Raw genomic sequence first — 25,213 nt, forward strand, 5'->3', positions numbered from 1 at the left:
ATGTAGATGAGGTCGTCCTTTCACCCAGGGTTGACAGACAAGAGGAAGATTCCAGGAGAAATGCCACAGCAGCAAATGAATATAAATGATGCTTTTCCATTTTGTGCTTCTAAAAATGCCTTTTGTAGCAGAATCTCAAAGCTCTCCAGGAAGCAGGGCTTTGACTGGCACTTTCGCTTGGGGTAAATGTGAATGGTCAGAGCTCCCTAAGTCATTTGTGATAAGAAAGAACAAACATCCAAGGCTTTTAAAATGCAATATTCTTGCCTCCTGGGTAGTAAACAAAAGTGTGCAGATGGATAATGACATCTGTGGATTCTGGCTCCATTTCCTAGAGAGAGAGAAAATGTAAATAAATATGTAAAAAATTGTCATATGTGGATAACACCCATGGTTCTTCCATTGGTCACCGTCCTGCTCAGCCTTCACAAGCAACGGATTCCATGGCTGAGTGCCTTGAGACCACATGACACTGAGCAGGCCAAGCATGTCCCTTCAATGCCCAAGGGAAGACAGATGCTATGGAAATGTTTAGTAAAAGGTCCAGCAGTGGCTTTGACACTTGATGCCTTGTACCAGGGGCCGATTTCCTTTTGTTCTCTCCATTGGAAGCCTCCTTATAAATGTTTAATAACTAAATGATTCATTCAGGTCTGCAAAGGCCACACCCTCAACTGGAAAGACAGGGAGACCCCCCCCCCCCAGCAGTGTCTGAGTGCCAGACTGACTGGAAGGTTCATTGGAGAATTCTTCCCTGTTCATCCTCAGCTTAAGATGCACGTGTGGCAACATTAATAATCGCTTGGGCTCTAGCCACCGACATGCCTGAAGAGCAGATGTTAGTGACTTTGAAACCATTTCTAGATTCATTTAAGGTATTCATCCGCCTCAGAGGATAAAACTCAAAGACTCTAAGAATATTTTCTGCTGCTGCGAAAGTGATACTGAACATTCTGCCCTTACAATCCCTTGCCTGGTTATTCTGAAAGTCAATGCTAAGACTTTGCAAAAAGAATCTGGGTTCCTAGGAGTCAAGAAACCCCTTCAAACGAAGTCCTAAATGCTGTGCTTCGATGTTCTTAATCTTCAGAACAGCAACACTGATCAGTTAATAACTAAATATAATATCAGGTAGCTGTGACCAAGAGTATCTTTCTATTACACTGGTAAACAGCACAGCCAGACTTGCATTGTCTTACACACGAACATTTTTCTACTCTTGTCAAATTAAAGTGTAAAGCAAAGTGTAGCTCATTAACTTGCTAATTGCTCTTGACTTGAACAGTAGCTAGCATTTGGTTGTCAGCACCGCAGTGAGTCTAAAATAGTCATTCTAAAAGCAGTAGTCTACAAACTTTTTTAAAAATCACTCCTCATTATTAAAAAGAAGTTTGAATGTGAGACCCTGACATATGCATATTTATCTGTTTGTAAATATGTATCAGCACTAATCATTGACATAAAACATAAAAGTAAAAAAGTGTAAGTGTAAAACAATACTTGAAACATTTTATTCGGGAACTACAAAACAATTCTGCTCATATTAATGTTTTTGAAAAGGAAGCAAGGTGGAAAACTTGGTTGACAAATTTGCTATATAACAGACTGAAGTCTCCTTCCAAATTAGTTTATTTTAAAACTTGACTTAATGGCTGTCATTCCTTCACATATCTCAAAAGACAAGAAGACCTACTAGAAAGAATTGCATGGGCTTAGGGCTCACCAGATGAAACTGCTCAATTCAAAATATGTACATACAAATTATGCAAAGGTCTTAACTGAAATTTGACTGGTTAAATTTCCATTTTCTTTGAAGTCCATCAGTCGTCCTTACAAACCAATTAAATAGAGTCAAGGAATAGCTCAGAAGTCACTTGTCAGTTATTTTACGTGCAATGTACTTGCTCATACATGAAACAGAAAGGTCGACAGACTGTTGTCATGGAATAAAATTAAAGGCTGGGTTGTGAATGACAGGAGAAAGGGAAAGACCTGCTATCTGACTGCAAAGAGGAGGGCTTGCAGGTATGTTCTTGGGTAAATAATCAGTTGGCAGCTGATGGAGAGATCTCTCTGGGTGTGTGAGTTAGCCAACTAGTAATATCAAAATCACAATTAAATGTGGGTAGTTTTTTTTTTTTTTTTTTTAAATTCCTAACCGTGCTGCCGAGGAGCACAGGAGCTTGCTGCCTCTGTGTGACCTCGTCCAGGTCCCCTCCCTTAGCATCTGCCCTTCCTGGACCAGACCGACAGCCACTGACCTCCCACGAAAGCCTCCATGTTTGGTTACCAGCTACCCCTTGGGAAGGTTTCCCCAAGCAGTGAGAAACTTCACTTCTAAGTCGGGTGTGCAGATAGGAGCTGTTAATAGCAACACACATCATTTTTGGCAACAAAATCACATAATGTTGGAAAGTTTTCCAAACATCTATTTTCAAAGGTGCTGCCTCCATAGGATAAACTTCTTCCGAAAGCCAAACGCTTTCTCCCTCGCAGCTGAAGCAGCACCTTCGTCTTGAAGGAACACATTAAGTCTGTTTGTTTTCGTGAGACTTTCTCCTCAGTAGCATCCTAATGACAGCTACTTGTCATCACAGACAAGAAGAGAAAATGTGGGGCGCTCTCTGTGAAAGAAAACAGCAACTTGCTTTCAAGCTCGACAACTCTTTTGAGTGCTTCCTCACAGAAGATCTGTGACCTCTGTGGCACACGAGGTGTTTGAGGTCACTCCTCCTCTCATCACAAAACTCCAAAAAAGATTCTCCTAGCAGCCAAATTCAACCTTACCAAATTCAACCAGGCGATGGCATCTGGCAGCAGCCTACTCAAGCTACCCTGTCCTTGGGGCAGGCTGCGTGATGGTCACCAATAGCCAACACCCTCCTCAGGGGGGAATTAGTCTTTCCTTCCTCACTGATGCAGTGATGTATCCCAGTGATGTGTCCCAGTGATGTGTCCCCACCCGTCAAGAATGGAATGGCAGTAATGTTTGTCACTTTCTTTTCTTTTCTTTTTTAATCTTTTCCATTTTTTAGCTGTAGTTTGTTTGTTTGTTTGTTTGTTTATTATGTGGTGCTGAGGAACGAACCCAGGGCCTCACACGAGCTAGGTGAATGCTCTACCACTGAGCCACAACCCCAGCCCATGTTTGTCACTTTTGATGGGAGGATTTATGAGATAAGCAGACAGTTCCCAATCTCTCCTGTCTCTCTACCACTCCAACTGGCAATGCACTATCAGCCTCAGTCCAGAACCAAGATGACTCGGACTAGCATGTCTCAAACATTGCATGAGACATACTTATGCTACATTCTCAGTATGTTTCTCACCCTAATTTTTTTTTTCACCGATCATCTGAAATTCAGATGTAACTTAGTCGCTTGTATCTTACCTGTAAACTTTAGCTGTAAGCTTCTGACATTTTGAGATCATTTGTTCCAGAGGCATACCAAATCTCACTTGACTGATAGACCTTGGCCCAAGGAAGGGCTCCTGTGTTAATCTTGTGTTTAGTAAAGCTTGAGTTTGCCGTTATTTGCAGATTTTAAAAGATGTTATAGTTCTTCTTGCATCCAAAGGATCGTTCTAGGAGACCCTATTGCCAAGGTGGTAGTTACAGACCAAGGTCCGCTAGAATTAACAGTCTCACAAAACAAGGCAGATTCCTTAGCAGTGCCCCAAAGATACTGATTTAGAATCTGCTGGTGGCTGGAAGATCTGCCTTTTAAACAGGTGGTTATGAGACAAATTAACTGTGGACTATACTTGCAATGAAACTCTTTAGAAGGCCGCCTGAGTAGGAAACCTAAGAACTAGTCCTGGCTTCGCTACTTACTAGTTTTGTACAATGTTCAGCCAGTCAGTTCTATTTTCCCTTCTTGGGTTCGTTGCTCTCTTCTAAAGGAAGAGGTTGGCTCAGATCATCTCAAAGCCCTCTCCCACCTCAGCCTAGGATCAGGAATCAGAAACAGATCCTTCTAGGATCCAGTAAGCAAATTAATGAGGCTAGTTAGGTGGAAGATAGTAGGTCATAGAGGGGGCTGTGGCAAACGGAAGAGCAAGCACCTCAAACTTGCCTGAGTGTAGAAGTTTTGGAATTTGGCATTCTCTGCTGGTGTAGCTGTACAGGCATTGAATATGCTGGGCACTCCTATTTTCTGCAGCACCACCAAACCACATCTGCCTTTCATGTAGTTGTCTTATTGTAAAAGTTTTTGAAAGGGTTTCTAATTTTGCTTGGAAAACACTGTACACTGTGAATAACAAAATGAATTTAGGATTGACTGGGATTTTGCAGAAATCATCCTGCATGCTGGGAGGAATTCTGCAAACTGAGAAAGTCTAACCTACAAATTGTTTTAGAATAGAACAAACTGTATGTCAATACTGACTTTAATAATTAATGTCATTGACAGTGCAATGTTTTAGAGTTACTTCATTAGACAGTCTTAGCTTTGATTTTGCCGATTAAAAAAATATTTTGGAGTCAACAACATTGTTTTTATGTCTCATACATTTTGATAAGCATTTTTAAAGCCTGTCATCCCTAGTCATTTTCCCTACATTGCCTAAGGGCTAAAACAGTTCTGTCAGCTGCTGCTGTCCTTGGTGTTGGTGAAACGGAGATGATCAGACAGGACACCCGCCTTTGAGCTCACAAGCAGCAAGAGAGGCAGATACAAACAGGTAATTTTTCTATAATATGACAAGTGCAGGATAAAGCCATACAAGTGAAGAGAACAAAAAAAGGACCCTGAGGGTTAAGTCTGGAGAGGTGTGAGGAGAGACTTATTAGAGATGATACCTGAATCTTGAGGATGGGTAGGAATAAGCCAGGTAAGGCAGGGAAAGGTATTCTAAAGCACAGGAAAAGCTCATGTGGAGCTTATGGAACAAGTTGTCGGAGCAGCCATTCTGGACAGCTCATTAATTCAACAAACACCTAGTAGGCAGTGAGGGCATCAGGCAAGCACTTGAGCACCCTGGCTAGGTCCCAGAACCAGTGCAACTGACAGGGCATAGATGAAGGAGGCCATCCCTCCTGAGCTGGGCGTGGGATATCCTGGTATGATACAAAAAGGAAGATGAACGAGGGTCTTTAAATTTGAAATTGTGGAATAAATGTTTTCCCCATGCTACGTTTCAGTAATTTACTTTAGAAACAATAATGACTTTTAAAAAAACATAGCATGTAAGAGTATTTGAATATAGAAAAAGAAAAACATGACTTGGAGTTAGAAGACTGTTCAAACTTTATGTAACCCAGATGTGCGCAGTTTCTGCAGGCCTCAGGGATCACCCTCCTTTACTAAATTAGTCCCAGCCTGTGGGTGGCTGCAGACTCAGCCCCTGGCCAGGCATCCCTCAAGTAGCTCCTGAGGGGTGAGGCCCTCATCTCCCTCAGCCTCTCTCCAGCTGCAAGTCTTCCTTTTTCTGTGCAAGATCTTCATTCCGTCTCACTCCTCTCTGGCTTTTCACCAGTGGTTTCCAGCCCATCTTCCCACCAGCCAATATAAACAAGAATCCAGGAACTCCCTTTTCCAGGCATGCAGAAATTTGAGTTCTGAGAAAAGAATTCCTGCTACCTCACTTCTTACATAGAATTACACAACAAAATTGAAATATTATCAAAAGCTAAATTACATATGTGCAAAAGCTTAATAAAATTATAGTTAGTTACAAAATGAAAAAAAATAGGGGAGCCTTGAAAGAACAAAAATTTAATCACTCCATCTTTCCATTCAGATCTGTTTTTGTGGACAAAGACATAGAAATAGATGTTTTTGAGACTGGGATCATAATGCATATCTACTTTTACAAATTTGACTTATTTAATGTGATGTGTACAATTTATAATTTGAATATTCTTGAAAAATGAGGTAATGATTGCATAGGTTTTATTAGGTACCCAAAATAAGTTTAACCATCCCATTTTAGATATGAGTTAAACATTTTACTGAATAATGTATAACTTGCAAAAAAAATTGACAGCAAAATAGAACGAATGATTGTAAAAATTAAATCAATACATGTTAAATAGCTCCAAAATATTTTGTCAAATCGTATATTAATCCATAATTTGTTACATTTGAAAACAAAGTAAGTTAGGCTTGCTCATTCACAAGAATTCCTGAAGATGCACACTATTAGTCAAATGTAAATTACAAACTAAGACAGGCATACCTCAAAAGCAAATTTAATTAAAAAAAAAACTTTTATTACTGAAAAACCGAACAAGATTTGCCAAATTTTTGAGACGTTTCGCTGTTTCATATTAGTTGATTCGTCCGAAAGAGTCCAGGCTCTCCAAGATTTAAACAACCCTAGCTATTTCTCCACCCCCTTGCTACTCTAGGAACTGGCAGCACCTCCTGGGAGCTTGGGAGAAATGCAGACGGTCGGGCCCTTCCCGGAGCCACGGAGTCGGAACGTGCACGCCCGCAAGATGCCCAGGTGTTCCCAGGCGCTCTGACGTCGGAGGCTCGGCTCACGCCCGGGTTCTCAGCAGACGCTCCCTGCGCATCTAAGCAGTTACCCGAGAAGGTGCTGCCAGCTCAGAGTCCCCCGGCGCCCCACGGCCCGCGAAGCCCCCGCCCCTGCAATCCTGCATTGTGATGCAGGAAGAACGGGCCGCCGCAGGGACCCGGGTTGCAGCGGACCGGCGCACCTGGATGCGCCTCTGCCTTCTGGGCCTCGGCGTGCACCGCAGGCCGGGGAGGGAGCGTGCTGACGCCGCTAACTCTCAAAACCCTTTAGGGTAGTTCACCTCCCACGCAGAGAGGACCTCCGGATTCGGACTCGGTCCAAGCTCCGGCACCAAGAACTATATGCCAACAAAGACTAGCGGCGTGCGAGGGGTGGAGCCTGGGCGGCAAATACCGCGAGAAGTGGTCTCCCGGAGCGGCTTTGACAGGCGCCGGCGCGCCGCCGCTCTCGCCCCCGGAGGCGGCCTCCACAGCAGGAGGCGGGGCCGAGCCTTCGTTACAGAGATCGCGAGATTTGGTCGCGTCACCGCAAGCCTTCCTGTCAGGGGCCGGAAGCGCTCTTCGCGGAGCGTCTCCTGCACCTGGTCGGCTGAGCTGCTGTGCCCGTGGGCCCCGGTTTCCGGTGCCGCCCCTCGGCTGCCTCTGGGCCGCGCCTGCCCTGGGCCGCAGTGATGGAGGACATCAAGGAGGCCGGCGCCGAGGCTCCGCCGGCGGGGACCGGTGCTCGTGGCGGGCTGAGCCTCCTGTCCCAGGGAGATTCCGAGGAACCTTGCGCGCAGGTAAGTCCCCCGCGGGGCCGCACCTGCCCGGGCTCCGCGGGCCGCGCGGCCAGGGACGCTGTCACGGGCCCCGCAGCCTCCGGCGCCGCCTCCACGCCCCCGTCACCTCCGAGGCGCGAAGCGGAGGCCGCTGTCCGTCCCAGGCGTGCAGGTCGAGAGCCTCAGCCGTCTCGCTTCCCCCCCGGCGGCCGCCGCCGCAGCGCGCTCCGCCATCTCCGCCCCGGAGCACCGGGCGTGAGAGTGGGTCCGAGCGGCGGCGCGGGCGCGGCGGAGCCCAGGGGCGGCGGAGCCCGCGGGGCGGCGGAAGGGTGCGCCAGGGCTCGCCGGACCCGCGCCGGGCGGGTCTCCGAGGGCGCGCCGGGCGGCCGGGCCGTCGGGGCCTCCAGAGCAAGGCTGGAAGGGCGACCCTGGGCCCGCCCGGGGCAGGAGGGCTGCGCGGGCCGGTGCCGCGCTCCTGTGGGGACCGACGCGCAGTTGGCCCTGGCTGGTAGCCAAAGAGGCCCTGAAATCACCCGAAACCACTCGGTAGGCGGCGCGCAGTGTGGACACGAGCTGTTTCTCGGACCCGGGGAGCGGCGTCGTGGGATCCGCGGGGACCCACAGGGCGCTCTTCAGTCTCCTGGTTTCTGCTTCTGGGTTTTACATAAGTACATTGAACAAGGCGGGGTGGTCGGCCTGCTTCCCGGCTGAAGACCGTAGCCATCGTGCTCCTTGATGCATCCGTCTTTTTTTCCTCTAAAACTATTGAAGAAGAGCTAGTAAATATGACAATGTGTGCTAAAATGTATTGTTAGTGACATGCGACACGCGTTCCCGGTGAAGCTTCAGGTAGTGAGTTCCTGTTTTCTTTTTATAAAGCTGAGATTTTCATTCCTAAGAGTGTTCATTATAGTGTCGTTCAATATGTTAATTAGGGATCAGCTTTATTTCTTGGAGGCAATGAAGTGAAGAGCCGAGCTGTGGTGAAATATTCTTCGGCCCCTCCTCGAACAGCATTTGCACGCCTGGAAGAGAAGACAGACTTGAAACTCCCACCTGCCAACTGGTTACGAGAGAGTGCCAAACTAGGGCCAGCAGGAACTACCATTCTTGGCAATAGTAAGAAAAGCAAGCCGTTTTCAAGGTAAATATTAATAGATGGCATTTTTAACCTACCCCTTTACCTCACTTAAAACTCTTAATACTTTCCAGTTTAAGTTGTGATGTACATTAACTTGCTGGGATTTTTTTTCTTTTTCCCAAAGATCACATTTGATTTTCAAAGTTTTTTCTCCCCTGCAGAATATGTAATAATATGAAGATACCAATTTCATGTGTTCCTTTCATGTCTGCATCATGTTATTAACATATATTAAATTTTTTACTAAAAATTGACCATTTTATTTTTAACTAATTTGCTAACTTTTGAATGTGAAAACAAAACAAATCAGGGTGGTACATGAGGAGGAAAACCCTTATCATGGTCTGATCTGTTCTTTGGAGTTTTTCTTTGAATTATGGTATACTGTGTAGTTTAGGAAAAACCTGATGTAAAATTCCAGCATATTGAGTAACCTACACCTTTGACTCTGAACCTGCGAATTCTGCTAGTGGTATTTAAAAATGAGAGACTGGCCCGGCATCTTACAGAGAAAAATGTACTTGTGTCTCTATTCTTGTAGGCCTTTTTTTTTTTTTTTTTTGCATTTCATTTTATTTATTTTTTTTTCCAAATCAGCAAAATAATAAAAAGGTAAATTTTATTTTATTTATTTTTTTTTCTTCTCCTTAGCTACCTTTATTTTTTTTTTAATTATTTTTTATTTTTTTTTATCTTTCATACATTTGATTCAAGTGAGTTATGCACTTCCATTTTTACCCCAAATACAAATTGCAGAATCACATCAGTTACACATTTCTTGTAGGCCATTTAATATGTGGGGTCCTTACTGCCTCAGGAAGTAAAAGTTATGTATACAAATTGTTGTTTATTTGTGGCATTTATTCTAGCAAAAAACTGGAAATAACTCAAATATCTTCTTTTGGAAGAAAGCTTAATAGATTATATTGTTATGAGATGATTTAAATAATTATATTGACTGTAGAAACACAGTGCTAGGTATTTTATGTTTATCTCATTTAATGCTCATAGCAATCTTTTGAACTAGATACTGTGAAATATTTTGCATGTGAGAAAATAAGCTAGGAAAGTTTAAGTAATTTACTTAAAGCATATGATAGATTGTAAGAGCATGCTCCAATATTAAGACAGTCCTGGGTAAGTATCCTGACTGCTACTTCTCCACCTTATAGACTATAGGTGTATCTCATATGGTACCTGGAATGAGTTGGATGCACACATTTCTTCTTCTTTTTTCTCCTTGTTTCTAAATTGGTGTCAGGTGCATTTATCTCTCTCTCTTTTTTTTTTTTTTTTTTAAACGATATCTTTCTAGAAACAGTCCAGTCCTAGAAACTAAAATCATAATAAATGTTTGTTTTATCTAAAAGAGTAAAATCTTAAAACAATTTTCTCTTGGAAGAGATTTTTTTGAGTTTCAGAGGACAAAAATAAAAATACCCACTAAGTATTTTATTCTAAATCTTTCCTAATGACTTCTTATAATTATTACTGTTTCATTGAATCTTAAGATATTTTTTATTTTGAGACAGAGACACTATTTTATATATTCTGAAAAGGAAACGCTAGTCAACCTACTACATGTTGATTTCAGAGATGTTAGAATATGGAAAATGTGAATCCTAGAAGCAAGGATATTTGGTGTTCTGTTCACCTTTAACTTGTGGCCTCTTTTCCTTTGGTAGTTTTGGCATGGCATATGACTTTATTGATTCTGTGGGAAATGATGTGGATGTTGTCTCTGATTCTGAAGTAAGTTTTCTTATTGTTTAAGTGAAACTCCATGAGTGTTTTATACTAGGTGTTACATGTTCTGTTTCACAGTCTTGAGAAATTCCTGATGAAATGATACGATTATCTGATTTTCAGATACCTTTTTTGTTTTTAAATTATTACTCCTTACCATATGTTCTTTCTTCAAAGTGGAGGGAACAGTCCCTAAAACAATGGTAGTGATATTAATACTAATATGAACTGCTATATTTTAATAATAGTAATTAAAATGGATTATACTGCATGTTACCAATTTAGAATCATATTTACAGTAAATTCTATTGGTCTTTAGTTGGCAGTTTTTTTCTGATATGCTAAAAGCTTAGGTCAGTTCTATAGTGTTATCTGTATGCACTTACCCTTGAGAAATTCTATCTTGTAAAAATAAATCTTTGATCATCATTTATATTAACATGTTAGCGTGGCTCATAAAGTGTAGTGATTCTGGTTTAAAGGTCTATTTTCTATGTAGCTCTTTGTGTAAATTACAGTTTGTATAACCTTGAGAAAATGAAATTGAAATTTGAAATTACAGATAACTCTAAAAAGGTCTTTCTAAATTATTTTTCCTTATTTTTTCTAAGAACATAAAAAAGCTGCTGAAGATTCCCTACAGCAAGTCCCATGTAAGCATGGCGGTGCACCGCATAGGAAGGACACTCTTATTAGATGAGCTGGATATTCAGGAACTCTTTATGAGATCATCTCAGGTAATACTTTGTGAAAGACATCCAGAAAAACATTAACAGCCTAAGAGCGCTAGAAATATAATTGTGTTCCAGAGAAAGGCCAAAGTAGAAATGAAGCTGAGTACTTCAGCAATCAAAAGTTGAAAAAATTTACTGAAGATAAGAAAACTTCAGTTAAAAAAAAAAAAAAAAAACACAGAATGGGGAAGAAAATTATTTTGTTCATACTGACAGCCAGGATTCTTACAAGGAAAAGAGTGAAGCTCGTGAAGAAAAAGTTCAGAAAAATATGTGAAATTATTATTTTTACATAATTATTATTATGTTTAAATTATTAAAAAATTCTTTGTCTTCATATAGAGATTGTCCTGAAACGTTGTTACTAGGCAATGTGAAAAATGTCTTAAAGCCTGATTTCTAAAATTGTGTTGATAAACTGCTATTTTTCCTTCTTGTGTTAATGTTGGACACTTTTATAAAATATAATAACAATGTTTCAATTTCTCCAGGCTTGTTCTCCAGTTCTATACTTAATCTTTAGTTTACTGATAGCAAGTGGTTGATGGTTCTACTGGTTCATAGGGCTACTCTTTAACATCACTTCAGTGTTTTCCAATAAAGGAAAATGAGTGATTTAAACTGACATTTAAAATATTCTTTTAGAGAAAATAGTAGTTAAGTTCAATCTGTGTGTGCACCAGATACACAATGCTTTGGGAGATGTGAGTAAATTATAGCCCTAGTTCTTCAGTAGTTCACAGTTTTGATGTAAGAACACAAAGGTAGATATTTCAATGCAGTGCAAAGTAGGTTATACTTCAGGCCCTCAAGAAAAGATAGAGAAGGGTTACCTCTCTGGCCTGGCCTAGGAAGGGAGGAATATGTGGGCTTCTTAAAAGAGTTAAAAGAGGCAATATGAATTGAGTCTAGAAATATAGGTGTTTTGTGAGTGTGCTTATGCCAACGATATTCAACAGAGAATCGATTGTAAAAGAGTAATAGGTGCGTGTTAGCTTTCAGCCACAGTGATAAAATACCCAAAATATTCGGTTTAAAAAGAGGAAAGGTTTATTTTGGCTCATGGTTTCAGAGGTTTCAGTTATGACCATCTGGCTCCTTTGCTTTGGTCCTATGGTGAGGGAGCATATTATGTTGGGGAGCACAGGATAGAGGAAAGTGCTCACCTCATGGTGGCTAGGCAGCAAAGAGGGGAAAGTAGGGGCTGGTGTCCCCATGTCCTCTACAAGGGTATGTCCCAGTGACCTAACTTCCTTCCACATGGTTCCACTCTTAAAGGTTCCATCACCTCCTAATAGTGCCACAGGCAGGGGACCAAGCCTTCAACACAGGAGCCTTTGGGGACATTTAGGATCCAAACGATAGCATAGTAACAAGTTGTTTCCGCTATGTGTGTGATATTTATTTAATTTTTTTCTTACTCAGACTGGTGATTGGACATGGTTGAAAGAGTTTTATCAAAGACTGATAGATCAAAAATGGCAGAGGAAGAAAAAGAGCAAGGAGCACTGGTACCAGAAGGCTATTCTTTCCAAGTTTTTATATTATAGGTACTTGACTACTTGTTTATTTTTACCTTAAGAAGAAAAAGGAGGGGCTGGGGTTGTGACTCAGAGGCAAACCGCTCACCTAGCACGTGCGAGGTGCTGGATTTGACCCTCAGCACCACATAAAAATAAATAAATAAGATAAAGGTATTGTGTCCAACTACAACTAAAAAAATATATATTAAAAAAAGTAAATTCTGATCTAAAATTTAATTTGAAGCTAGTAAAATTAATTTTTTTTCACTATGATGTATTTACATTTTTCATTTTAATTTTTGTTAAGAAAATACATGCTTGATTACAAAGTCTGGGGTTTTTTAAAAATTCTAATTAGTTATATATGACAGCAGAATACACTTCATAATATACAAATGGAGCACAATTTTTCACTTCTGGTTGTACACGAAGGAGAGTCACATCATTTGTGAAATCATACATGTACTTAGGGTAATGATATCCATCTCTTCCACCATCTTTTATAAATGGTAGATTGTAACATAAAGTTAACTTTGTCAAAAGTCTGTTTTTATTTTGTTTTTTAAATTTCTGATTTGGGCAGTATCAATGGTGATGGAGCAGCTCAGCCTGTCCCTTCAGCTGCAGAACAACAGGAATCATCAAGTTCTGATCAGACACATGACTCAGAAGGGGCTTCATGGCCTGCTCCCTTTGAAATGCCTTCTTCAGTTTCTGAAGACCCCAGTGCTTCCAGTCAGGTTTGTTAGTACTTAAATACTACTTCCGTAAACTCATATTAGGAAAACAGAACTACCTTATTTAAAGAATAGACAAATAGAATAAGAAATTGTTTATCAATTTATTTCACAATCAGGAAAAAAAATACATTTTAGTTTTTCATTGTAGAACTTACAAGAACTATTACAAATAGCCAAATTAGTTTTTTTTTATATTAAAATGTTTTAAAGGAGCCTACTGTGCTTGCACACATACTAAAAAATTGGAATGATACAGAGTAGATTAGCATGGCCCCTGCGCAAGAGATGACACACAAATTCGTGAAGCGTTCCAAAAAAAAGCCTGCTGACAAGTATAGCAATACTGATTTTCTCCTTAAAGTCATAGGAATACTTTATAGCATAGTGATAAAGTATATTTTTTAACTTTAGACAGGTAGTAAGCTATCAAATATTGAGGCTGATAGGCCTGTTCATAATGTAAATATTATTTTACCAGAACTTCTAGTCAAATTGTTAGAGCTAAAATATCCCTTAAGATTTTCTGAATGAAATTCCTAAGTTTTAGCCCACATTCCTACTATAAAGCTTTTTAAAAGGATAAAAGAAAGAATATGATGTCTGATTTGTATTTTATATTCTTGATTGCTTATTGTTTGTTATCCTTGTTGTGTCTATGAAAGAACAAAGTAGCTCCATAGACATAACTTGTGGCAGCATGTGTATATTTAGGAACAGATATTGATAAACCTGATTTAAAAAAAAAATTGTGTGTGTGTGTGTATTTTTTTTTTCCTTATATATTCTTCTCTTTTTTTTGGTTCTGGGGATTGAACCTAGGGCCTTGTGCATGCAAGGCAAGCACTCTACCAACTGAACTGTATCACTAGCCTCTCTCTCTATATTCCTTTATATATATGTTTTGTTTTTTTTTTTGGTATGTATGTGTAGTACTGGGAATTGAACCTAGGCTCTCCTGCCCTCCTGTATGCTAGGCAAGCACTCTGCTATTGAACTATATCCCTACCCATTTTTATTTCTTTGTGAGTGCACTCTTTTTAAATTTTTTTCTTTTTAGTTATATTAGACAGTAGACTATATTTTGCCATATTATACATGTATGGAATATAACTTCCCATTCTTGTGGTTGTACATGATGTGGGGTTTCACTGGTCGTGTATTCATATGTGAACATAGGAAAGTTATGTCTGATTCATTCTATTGTCTTTTTTATTCCCATCTCCCCTCCCTTCCCTTCATTCCCCTTTGTCTAATCTAATGCCCAGCCCTTTGTATTTTTTATTTTAAGATACAGTCTCAGTAAGTTGCCAAAGCTGGCCTTGAATTTACCATCCTCCTGCCTTAGCTTTCTGAGTAACTGGAATTATAGGAGTGAGTGCCACCATGCCTGGCTGAAAATAAGATCTTAAACTTGGTAATTTTTTTTTTCTCTTGCTATGTGTTCCCATAAACTCAACACTATTCAACCAGATTGTTTTAGTCTTCACAAATTATAGGGTTATAGGGAATGAACATGTTTAACTTGATTTTAGTTATAGTAGGTTTTAAAGTGGGAAAACCTTCTATAAAACAACACAATGAATTTTGAAAGTAATTAACATGCAGGTCACAATGGTAACCACCAAGAGGTGGGGATATTTTGTGACTGAGAAAGGACATATTAGGGTACTAAGTACTATATCAGTGTCCCATGTTATGATTTGGGTAATAGTTACATGGTAATTTGCTTTGTAATTAAAGAGGCGGGGGTGTAGCTCAGTGGTAGAGCACTTTTCTAGCATGGTAAGGCCTTGGGTTCAATCCTCAGCATTGTCAGAAACATAATAAAACCTAAATTTATTTGTACTTTTTTTTTTTTGAGGGAGCTACTGGGAATTGAACTCACAGGCACTCATCCACTGAACCACATCCCCAGCCCTATTTTGTTAAGAGACAGGGTCTTATTGAGTTGCTAAGTGCCTTGCTTTTTTTGAGTCTGTCTTTGAACTCCTGATCCTCCTGCCTCAGCCTCCGATCTGCTGGGCTTACAGGCATGCACACCAGGCCTAGCTGTACTTATTATTCTGAATTCTTTGGTTTTTATACTTTATTATATGTGATTATATGTCACCAAAGATTTTTTAAAAATTCATCTAGTATTCCTTGTTTCCAAAACCTATACCTTACAAAAATGACCAAATAATAGAAATATTGCTCTGCTGCTGCCCATTGTCCTTCTGCTAACCTTTTCCTTGTGTCCTTACCTTGATTAGGAGTTATTGTGCAAAATCTTAAAGAGATTTTTAAGAATCTGTAGACTTGCATGTGCCAGAAGCAGACCAGCATTTACTTAGTGCTCCAAAGGCCATGAACTTTATACAAACATATATTAAAGTTCATGTGGAGTTGCATATGCAGTGAGTATCAATGATATCATTTTACAAATCTGTTATTGAAAGCTTATAAGCAGGCGATGATTTTCTTTGGTCACACAGCTGGTGAAGTCTAGGCTAGGGTTTCCATACACATCTTTTCTGACCTCAGAGACCTGTTCTTACAGCAGGACTCCACCGTGTCCCTAAATGCCACCCATTTAGGAGGGCTCTAGAAGCAGATTGAAATGAATTTCAAAATTTGGAGATCTGTTTGCAAGCTGTTGCCTCTTTAATTCTTGTTCTCACAACTAAAACCACTAGGTTGAGGCCTTTGTTTAGCAGTTACAGAGGTTACTTGGGTGTCTGTGGTATAGCCTTGGAGCCAAAACTTTTTTGAGACCGTTGAGCCTATCATAGTCTAAAACCCCTCTGAAGCTACCTCACAAATATAATTTTGGGAACTGACCCCATAGCTTGATCATGTGTCTATATAAACAAATGATTGAGGAGTTCGATGTCCTCGTAGGACTCCTGAGGGAGAAAACAAGATGGCAAAGATGCTGGCAATCTCCCCTGACTTGAATCGTGCTCACTGCACAGGCACACACACAGATGAGGAGTAGGATGGATCTTCATGGAATAAGCAGCACATACACATGTCCATCTTGGGGTCAAGTAGAACACTGACATTACATTAAGCTTAAAGTAGTATTTCTTAATACCAACTGTCCTAATGGTTGAAAAACTGAAGAATGCAAAATGCATTCCATAGAATATGTTAAGAACAAAAAGTATTGTGAGATTGACTATGTTTGGCTTAAACCTTGGATTATATAAGGATGAAGTAGATTTCTATAGCAAGACCATTTTTTAGTCTTTGAACAATAAACATTTTCACTCTCAAAAGAAAGTATAAAATGGTAAGTAGCATTTTTTTCAACCTGACTCTGATAAGATTTCAATGGGTGTCCAGGATTGGAATTCTGTGAAGCTCATGTAGGACATATTAAACTAGAGACTGTCTGGATGACAGAACTCTCTCAAGTTATGACTGAGGTGTTTAGAATTTTCTATTCAGTAGAGATGGGGTAACCCAAAAGAGCAGTAGTAATCAATGTTACTAAAAAAATGAGGGAATGAAAACTGTATTGGCTTAATTTACAAAGGTAGACTTGAGATGAGTGCTTCGGTTTTTAGGTAATGCTCTTTAAAAATGGGTCAATTTTAAGAAGTTTTGGCAGCAGAATCACTCCTTATCCTTGCACTTTTCACAGGGAAGTGAGCCTCTTGAGCCCTCATACATAGTGGGGCATGTGGCCTCAGCACCCAAAGAACAAAACCTGACTACTTTATTCAATGACGGGGAGAACAGTCAGGTATGCTTTCCACATGGCCAAGTCAAGACACCTAGTCCACGGTCCACTTCGTTATCCAAAAACTAGTATCAATTGGAATTGATAGGGAAAAAAGTCCACTTGATCCTGAGAATTCCTAGTACACATCTCTCTGATCTTATAGCTCTGGGAACTTACTCTATCTTCTTTTTTCTTTTTTCTGGTCTTTCTGTGGATCATGGGGGATACTGTGGATCTTCTGTTTATTATAATCTCTCCATTTTTAAATCAAAGGGTCTTAAAAATGATTTTGTTCGGAATATCCTGTGGACATTTGAAGATATCCACATGTTGGTGGGATCCAACATGCCCATCTTTGGTGGAGGCAGGTATCCAGCGGTCAGCTTACGTCTCAGGTAAACGGCACCATGCCCCTCTTGTGCTTATGTTTTTTAAATGCTTCCTTTAGATTTAGTGTTCCATTTGCTTTTCCTTATCTGTCTGGGTAGCCTCTTTTTTCCCTAGATTTTCTCACCTCCCTTGTTCCATGCCATTTGAAATGGTAAATGCTGAAAGCCCCATAGCTAAGCTGTCATTCTAGACCTAATTGAATGGAGCCAGAGGTCTGTTGTATTGGCCTATTCTTATGTGTCAATCTGCAACCTGTGAGAATACAAGAAAATTTATTGGTTAAGGAGATATTTTGCTAACTTCCTGTTAAATAATTGTGAGCATTCTTCTTAATGCTTCATGAGTATTCATATTAGTGTGAATTCTTGCCTGGGCATTATTGTCTGTGCTCGATCTTGCCTTAGGTTGTGTAAGGAACAGTATGTTCAGTCATCTTTCTGTTCTTATTGAAAACTTAGTGCCAATTAGAAATAGGAAACAGCTTTTGGAAAGATGTGAAAATATAACACCATTGAGCTATGTGCCTGGGTCTCATCAAACAAAGCATTTATGGCATTTTCATCTAGGGAGCATAGAGTAAAATACTTACATGGGGAAATAAGTCACAGATGACTCATGGAACATCTCAATGAAAACAAATAACACTAGAAATGTATATTTTTAGGGATAACAACAAACCAATCAATGTGCTAACTGGAATTGACTATTGGTTGGACAACTTGATATGCAATGTACCAGAGCTTGTGATGTGTTTTCATGTAAATGGAATTGTACAGGTAAGATACACTGTGACTTTTTAAATAATCTCTCAAAAGCAAATTGATTGGTGCAGAGAGTACCTCACCAGAGTTTTTAAGGCTTGTGAATACTAAGGTGTATTTTGGTAGGGAATATAGGTGTGAATTAACTGAAACTTGAGTGTTTTCACTTTTAAGTTCGTAAGTATACTTAAGCATGGATTTGTAACCATAGAACTCTTAAGTGCCAAGTTCATGATGGCAAACTGAAAATGCCAGAGCAGTGGACGTGTTCATCTTTGCACAAATGTCTGCTCGGTGTATGCAAAATTCTAGGAGCAGACTAGAGTGAGAATTGCCTAAGGTAGACAGGTAGCCTATGTAGCAAGTTCTTACTGAGCACTTTCTATTTAGGGAAATTTTAACCCCCATTACAAGTGCTGGAGGGAAACAGAGTATGTTTGATTACTACTTACCTATGTTCTGATGGGAAGTAATGATGTGCAGAGAAAACAGTACAAGATAGGAAGCGAGTACTGTAAGTGTATCAGTACACACCAGGTCTGGATAGTCAGAAGGGCGAGATCACTCTGGGTCTGGAAGAAAGGCTTCATGCAAAAAGTGGCTTATTAACTGGGTCTCAAAAGATAGCTAGTGTCTCAAAAAGTAAGAACTTGGATTTGAGAAAAGTTGAGTAGGCAAATGAGAGGATTGGTAATAAATCCAATTAGGGAACAACAGGATTCAGGTAACAGAATTGAAAAAGTCTTGGCCAGATAATGGGGAACCTGGAATGCGGTGCTGAGGAGTTGGTCATGCGGGATCAGTGAAGGCTTTGCCTCTGGGAGGTGAGATTTGTTGTGCTGGAATGTTAATCTGGGATACTATGGAACAGGCAGGGAGGACTTGGGGACAAGAAGATGACCAGCTATGGCATTACTTTAATAAATGGCATAACATTGTGCTGCAGAGGAAGTACTGAGACTCAGCATGGTGGTGATGGCATTTGTTCCTTGCCAGTCCCTTTGTTAAGGGCATCACCTTTTTGATCTTCTCAGCTGTCTCATGTACTTTTATTCCCTTTTGGTGGGGAGGGAAATTGAGGATCAGGAGCTCAAGTGAGTTGCCCAAGATCATGTTGCTAGTAAGTGGTGGTTCTGATGTTTGAGCCTGTATCTGCCAAGATTATTATTTTTTTCTTTTTTCCTTTGTTTTTGTTTTTTGTTCTTGTTTTTGGTATTGGGAATGAACCCACGGTGCTTTAACATTGAGCTACATCATCCTGGCACTTTATATTTTTTGAGACAGAGTCTTACTCAGTTGTTGAGATTGGCCCTCTGCCTACCTCAGCCTCCCAAGTCCCTGAGATTATAGGTATGCACCACCACACCCAGCCAGAAGCCTTCCTTTTAACCTTTATAACCTTTTTTCACCTGGGCTTCATCAGAATCACTTGGGCCCCCGGTGTGCCAGGCTTGGAAGGATTGTGCATTATTTTTTCCCCCATTAAGTTTTATTGGTGATTGATTTGCAGCCTTGATTGAGAACCTCTGTCACACCATAACCTTAAATGGCAACATTAGTGAGAAGCTTGTGGTGAGGCAGGGGAAAGGGGAGAGGTAGGTACAGCATTAGTGAGACAGAAGGGAGGAAGAGACCATGGAAACTCAGGGCCCTGGGACAAGGATGATGATGGTGTCTCTTGCTAAGAAAGGGGCAGTGGGCTGGTATAGTCTGGGAAAATGATGTGTTTTTAATACACATTCAGCTTGAGGAAATTTGAGAGGTTCAGTGAGCATTCTGCAGTTACAACCTTCAGAGAAGATGGGCCTAGAGGATAAATTGAAGCACCCCCTGGGTATAGTTGGGTTCATCATCATTGAATCTCTCAAAATCATGCATCAGAGACTTACCCCATATAAGTGGAAGGGGAGTGGGCATTTGAGAGGGGAACCAGAGTGGTGCAGTATGAACTCTGGGGGGAAGGGAATAACAACCTTGGGGCCTTTAGATGAAAATCAACCTTAGGCAATCTTGTCTGGTGTCCCAATCCAGTTGCTTTAGGGCTTCTGGTTTTACAGTATTTCAGGAAATGTGGTAAGATGTGTTTAGGGAAATCTGCACAGAAGACACCCTGGAAAGAAATATGGAGGCACTTTAAAGATAGTAGTAGTACCAGCCATGCAGCCTTTATTCCTGTTGCCCCCTCCATCTCTGTGCCCTATCCCTCCAAAGGATGAGTCTCTAACTCAAGGGAAGAGAAGTATCTATAAGGAAAACATCTCAAGTGATGCTCTTCCTTTGAGCCATTCACTCTGGTGTGTGTGTAGGTGGGTAGAGGAGGCCAGAAATATATTGTTTTTAAAATGCTTGTAGGGTAAAGTCTACCTTCATTTACTACCTTCCCTATTTAAACCAGCAAAGGTCTGGGGTTGTGGCTTAGCAGTAGAGTGCTCACCTAGTATGTGTGAAGGACAACCAGCAGAATGAGAAAGGAAGTGTTCAGTACTGTGCAGTTAGAATAGAAGCAGTGCTAAACCTGAAGCTCTAGACCTGGTGTAACCCCCCCCCCCCCCAAGAGTGTCTTTAGTGGTAGGCCACCATCAGTACTGGGCCTGGATCCTGGGGATTTGGAGCAGGAAAAGATAGAAAATCACTGGCTTAGGGCTGGGGATGTAGCTCAAGCGGTAGCACGCTCGCCTGGCATGCACGGGGCGCTGGGTTCGATCCTCAGCACCACATAAAAATGAAATAAAGATCTTGTGTCCACTGAAAACTAAAAAATAAATATTAAAAAAAAAAGAAAATCATTGGCTTACACTCTTTAATGCTGCATGGGTCTCTGTTTGCAGATTTGTGTTTGGTTGCTTTGTAAAAGGAAAGATGTTGCTGCCTCAGGTTCTCTCTTAAACAATCTCCCATCTGTGTTTTTCAGAAGTATGAAATGATAAAGACAGAAGAGATTCCCAATTTGGAAAACTCTAATTTTTCTACTAAGGTCATAAAGGACATTGCACAGAATATTTTGTCATTTCTGAAATCCAATTGTACCAAAGAAGGACATACCTATTGGCTCTTTAAAGGTAAGCTATTTCTTGGAAACTTGGAATGGAATCTCCATTTGACCCAGCTATCCGCTCCACGGCCTATACCCAAAGGACTTAAAATCAACATACTACAGTGACACAGCCACATCAATGTTCTTAGCAGCTCAATTCACAATAACTGAACTGTAGAACCAACCTAGATGCCCTTCAGTAGATGAACGGATAAAGAAACTGTGGTATATTTACACAATGGAATATTACTCAGCATTAAAAGAGAATAAAATTATGGCATTTGCAGGTAAATGGATGGAGTTGGAGAATATCATGCTAAGCAAAGTAAGCCAATCCCAAAAAACCAAAGGCTGAATGTTTCCTCTGATAAGTGGATGCTGATCCAAAATGGTGGGAGTGGCAGGGGATGGCATGGGAAAAATGGAGCGACTTTGGGCAAAGGGGAAGAAGGGAAGGGGAGGGGTATGGACAGGAAAGATGTGGAATGTGATGGACCTTATTACCCTAGGTAGGTGTATGGCTATACATATGGTGAGGCGCTACATTATGTACAGAGAAATGAAAAGTGCTGCAGTTGTGTACAATGAATCAAAATGCATTCTGCTGTCATTTATAACTAGTTAAAATAAATAAATATTTTTTTAAAAAAAAGAAAAAATGTAAGCTAGTTTTTGAATGGACAATGATTAGTTTGTGTGATTGCTATAAAATGAGGTTTATTTGTTTTTCTTTTTAGCCAGTGGCAGCGATATAGTGAAGCTCTATGATCTCACTACTCTTTGTGAAGAAACAGAAGACAAATACCAGAATCCATTCACAATGCCAGTAGCCATTCTCTTATATAAGTGAGTGCTTTAAAAATTTAAGTTGAAGTAGCCTTATGTAAAAGTGTAGTATGCAGCCACACTCTTCAAGCCAAGCCTTTAAAATACCTCTTCAGGTTTTCAGATTGGGACAAATGCTTACATACATGTGTGCATATACATGAATATATATGTGGGTGTATAGGAGAGACAGGCACACAGTCACACATATAAACACATTGTACCAAATATCATTCAACTTTCTTATGAAAGCATAGTATAAACCTTTGGGGGTAGGTGGGCAAAGTGCAATCTTTAGTTGTTTCTTATAGCCCTTATTCTGTTGGGAAGATGCGCTGTAGAGAAGGATGAGGGGGAGTAAAGTGATCTAAACATCTCTTTCAGGGTTGCTTGTAATATGATGATGAAGAAGAATCAAAATAAAAAACACTATGGGACTATTAGAACATTGCTTCTTAATTGTGTCAAATTGCTGGACAAAAGCAGACATCCTCAAGTAAGATCACATTCATATGCTTTCTGACAGAGTGCTGATGAAGAACTGCTGCCTGGGCAGTGAAGGCTTCTTAGCCAGACTCTAGCCCGCCCCTTCATGGGTGCCTGCAGCCTGTGGCCTTGGAGCACTTAAATGTGCCTAATCCGAATTGAGATGTGCTGTCAGTGTAAAATACACACTGAATTTTAGAGAGTGTGTGTGTAAATGCACACTGAGTTTAAGTATAGCAGTATCCAATTGTAAATAGATTATCCTGAAGCCCAAACTTAGAAGTAGTTTGTTGAATAAAAAAAGTTGTGTGTGTGTGTTTTGTTTTGTTTTTAATGTTGGGGGCAGGATCTCACTAAGTTGCCCAGGCTGGCCTTGAACTCCCCTTCCTCCTTCCTCAACCTCCTGAGTAGCTGGGATTACAGACACAAAACAATTACTGACTTAAGTATCTAATTGCTGTTTGAAGTTTTGGTATTTAGTGGTACTGAGTGATTTATGCAAAAGTTAAAAAGTGATGTTCAGATTATTAAGGTTCTATAATAAAGAATTAGTCAATAATAGTGAGATAAATGGTAATATGTAGTGCTTATTTTAATAGCAATCAGGGAAGGACTTTTCCTTTTTTAATCTAGTGAGGTTTTTTTGCCTGTAGAGCTATAGGTCATATTGTAACTATTGCCTTTTAAAGGTAAGCTATAGTCGTTTATAAAGGAAAATTCTCATTTCTCACTTGGTTTGGGTAGGATTTGCTAACATTTTAGTTAATACTTAAAAGCTTTTGCTTGTCCCCCGTGAAGGCTCAGGGTGGAATAATTTCCAGAAATGAAACTCAACCATAAGGATCTCACAGAGCACACTCAAGACTAGCTTTGGGAACATTTCTGTGTGTGTGACAGTCTGTGTGGCAAAAACAGACTAACTGCTTTATCTTTAGATGATGAGACAATTTTGGTGATAGTTACTTACACACATTTGTTTTTCTTTATGTAAGATTATTGCTTCAGCCAATTACATGCTTTCAGAACTTTTTCAATTGGATGAACCTAAAAAGGAAGAAAATTCTGAATCTCCTGAATCTCCTTTACATGAGAATTCGGATGAAAGTTACAGTGAAGAGGAAGAGGAGATGCCTGACAGTGATGAAAATGGATCCTATAGCACCAGCTCTGATCCGCCAGACGACAACAAAGCAGTAGCTATCATTAAGTCTGTTGGGGAATTGTCAGTACCAGAAAAATACAAGTCCATCCACCAAATCAGAGTGAGCACACAGGATTTATATTAAAGTTCTATTGGTGGAAAAACAAATAGGTGTTAATTGAATGCAATTAGTCTCAAAGATGCTAATTGATATTTAGCAAATCTTCTGTGATCCGGGGTCTAATAATTCTTAGCTTTCTGAATTCTGAACCTTGGTTTTAGAACCCCACAGTTGAATAGTCTTGTCCTGGGGGAACTGACCTACATTGTCCAAGGCTGGTGGCTCAAGTACACCAGACAGCCACATGTTGATTTTTATGTGGGAGATTTTTCTCTCCAGTGGCCAGTGTGTATTTGTAGCCATGTCTCCTCATCAGGGTGTGTCTGTCCAAGTTTTGAGTTGCTAGGAAATAGCATATGTGGGTTGCTTGGTGAACAGAAGTGGGGGGTTGATCCATATGTAGCGCTATCTGGTACGTTGTCCTTGTGCTGTAAGTAGGACAATACTTTTCTGTGACCTGGGGCTTGTTTCTGCCCTGGTCAGGGCGGATGTCCCTAACACTGCACACCCTTTTGGTTTTCCATGGCATGGGCTACACTGGCTCTTGTATCAGTCTGTTGCCACAGTGTACTTTCCTGTGTGCTGCCTCCCTATGATTAGATCCAGTCAGCCTTGGGAGAGTTCTATCTGTTCCACGAACTGAGATAGTCATATTTACAGATAATCTCTTAATTCAAGTTCCAAGTCTAACATTCAGTTGGAAACTTTATATCCAACCAAGTTTTGTGAGGCCATCTCTCTGTTACTTTAAAAGACTGCCTGTGTCTCTGCCCTTCTCTCCCTTCACTTTCCCCTTTCTTTTACCACAGCCATCCTGTTTTGGTTTTTTTTTTTTTTTTTTTTTTTTGTCTCTCAGAAGCATGGAGATTGTCTGGGGACCTTTGCCTTTATTGCTGTGCACCTCTGATCAGACACCCCTTTCCCTAGATCTTTTTCATGGCTGCCCTTGTGACTGAAACGTCACCTCCTAGAGGAGATCTTCCCTGACCATTCTGGCCACAGCATCCTATGTCGGCTCCTTCAGGGAGCTTCTCTGTACCTATTTTTGGTATGTGCTGTCTCCCATCTCTGAATCATAAGCCTATTGCAGGTAGATCCTCCTCAGCCTCCCATGTCTGGGACACACTGTGGGTGCTCAGGAAATATTTGACTACATGACTGTAGAGAAGCGTCATTAACTCTTCATCTAAGATTTTAGTTCACTTTCAGCCTGAGCCCCACAGTGGAGTAAAAAATGTTTTTCTGGTTAAGTCTTCTATTGTAAAAGTTATGTGTACTTGGGAAGCTGCATTGTAACATAAGGCCCTGGACTTGTGGGGCAATTAGACAATTAAAGGTGCAGCAGTATGTTAGTGTCCCTCTTTTGTAGAGACAGCACTTTTTATTAGTGTTAGACATTCAGAAATGAAGACAGAGTAGTCATGAAAACATGCTGTAGCTAGTTTTAGCTGTGTTTGATTTGAAAAATGGGCAATCAGTGTGGATTCCAGAGTCCCTGCTTCTCCACTCACTCGATTCATCCTCAGATTCCTCTGCCATCTTGTGGGCTTCTATGAGAAATCTAGTAGGAGTTACTAGTAACTCCAGCCTCCCAGGATTCAGGAAAATGAAATGCTTCT

The 25,213-nt window shown here is 40.5% G+C and overlaps 1 protein-coding gene and 1 non-coding gene across 3 annotated transcripts in view; both read left to right on the forward strand.

Annotated features, from left to right (window-relative positions):
- Window positions 1-7,045: 7,045 nt before the first annotated feature.
- The window catches only part of Edrf1 (erythroid differentiation regulatory factor 1), a 44,735-nt gene continuing 26,567 nt past the window's right edge, over window positions 7,046-25,213 (forward strand). Inside the window, exons 1-13 of one of the 2 annotated variants that reach the window (XM_077105531.1) lie at window positions 7,046-7,264; window positions 8,179-8,387; window positions 10,070-10,136; window positions 10,742-10,867; window positions 12,290-12,414; window positions 12,971-13,127; window positions 16,756-16,857; window positions 17,110-17,231; window positions 17,891-18,002; window positions 20,899-21,046; window positions 21,759-21,867; window positions 22,231-22,342; window positions 23,325-23,594. In XM_077105531.1, the coding sequence (XP_076961646.1) occupies window positions 7,157-7,264; window positions 8,179-8,387; window positions 10,070-10,136; window positions 10,742-10,867; window positions 12,290-12,414; window positions 12,971-13,127; window positions 16,756-16,857; window positions 17,110-17,231; window positions 17,891-18,002; window positions 20,899-21,046; window positions 21,759-21,867; window positions 22,231-22,342; window positions 23,325-23,594 (1,767 nt within the window). In that variant the 5' untranslated portion in view covers window positions 7,046-7,156. The remainder of the gene's footprint in view (window positions 7,265-8,178; window positions 8,388-10,069; window positions 10,137-10,741; window positions 10,868-12,289; window positions 12,415-12,970; window positions 13,128-16,755; window positions 16,858-17,109; window positions 17,232-17,890; window positions 18,003-20,898; window positions 21,047-21,758; window positions 21,868-22,230; window positions 22,343-23,324; window positions 23,595-25,213) is intronic. The other variant, XM_077105532.1, reaches the window with a different exon arrangement.
- LOC143638076 (U6 spliceosomal RNA) lies at window positions 13,345-13,447 on the forward strand. The gene has a single exon (XR_013154536.1). It is a non-coding gene; the product is annotated as a U6 spliceosomal RNA (small nuclear RNA).

The sequence above is a fragment of the Callospermophilus lateralis genome, chromosome 15, assembly GCF_048772815.1.
Source record: "Callospermophilus lateralis isolate mCalLat2 chromosome 15, mCalLat2.hap1, whole genome shotgun sequence".
NCBI lineage: Eukaryota > Metazoa > Chordata > Mammalia > Rodentia > Sciuridae > Callospermophilus > Callospermophilus lateralis.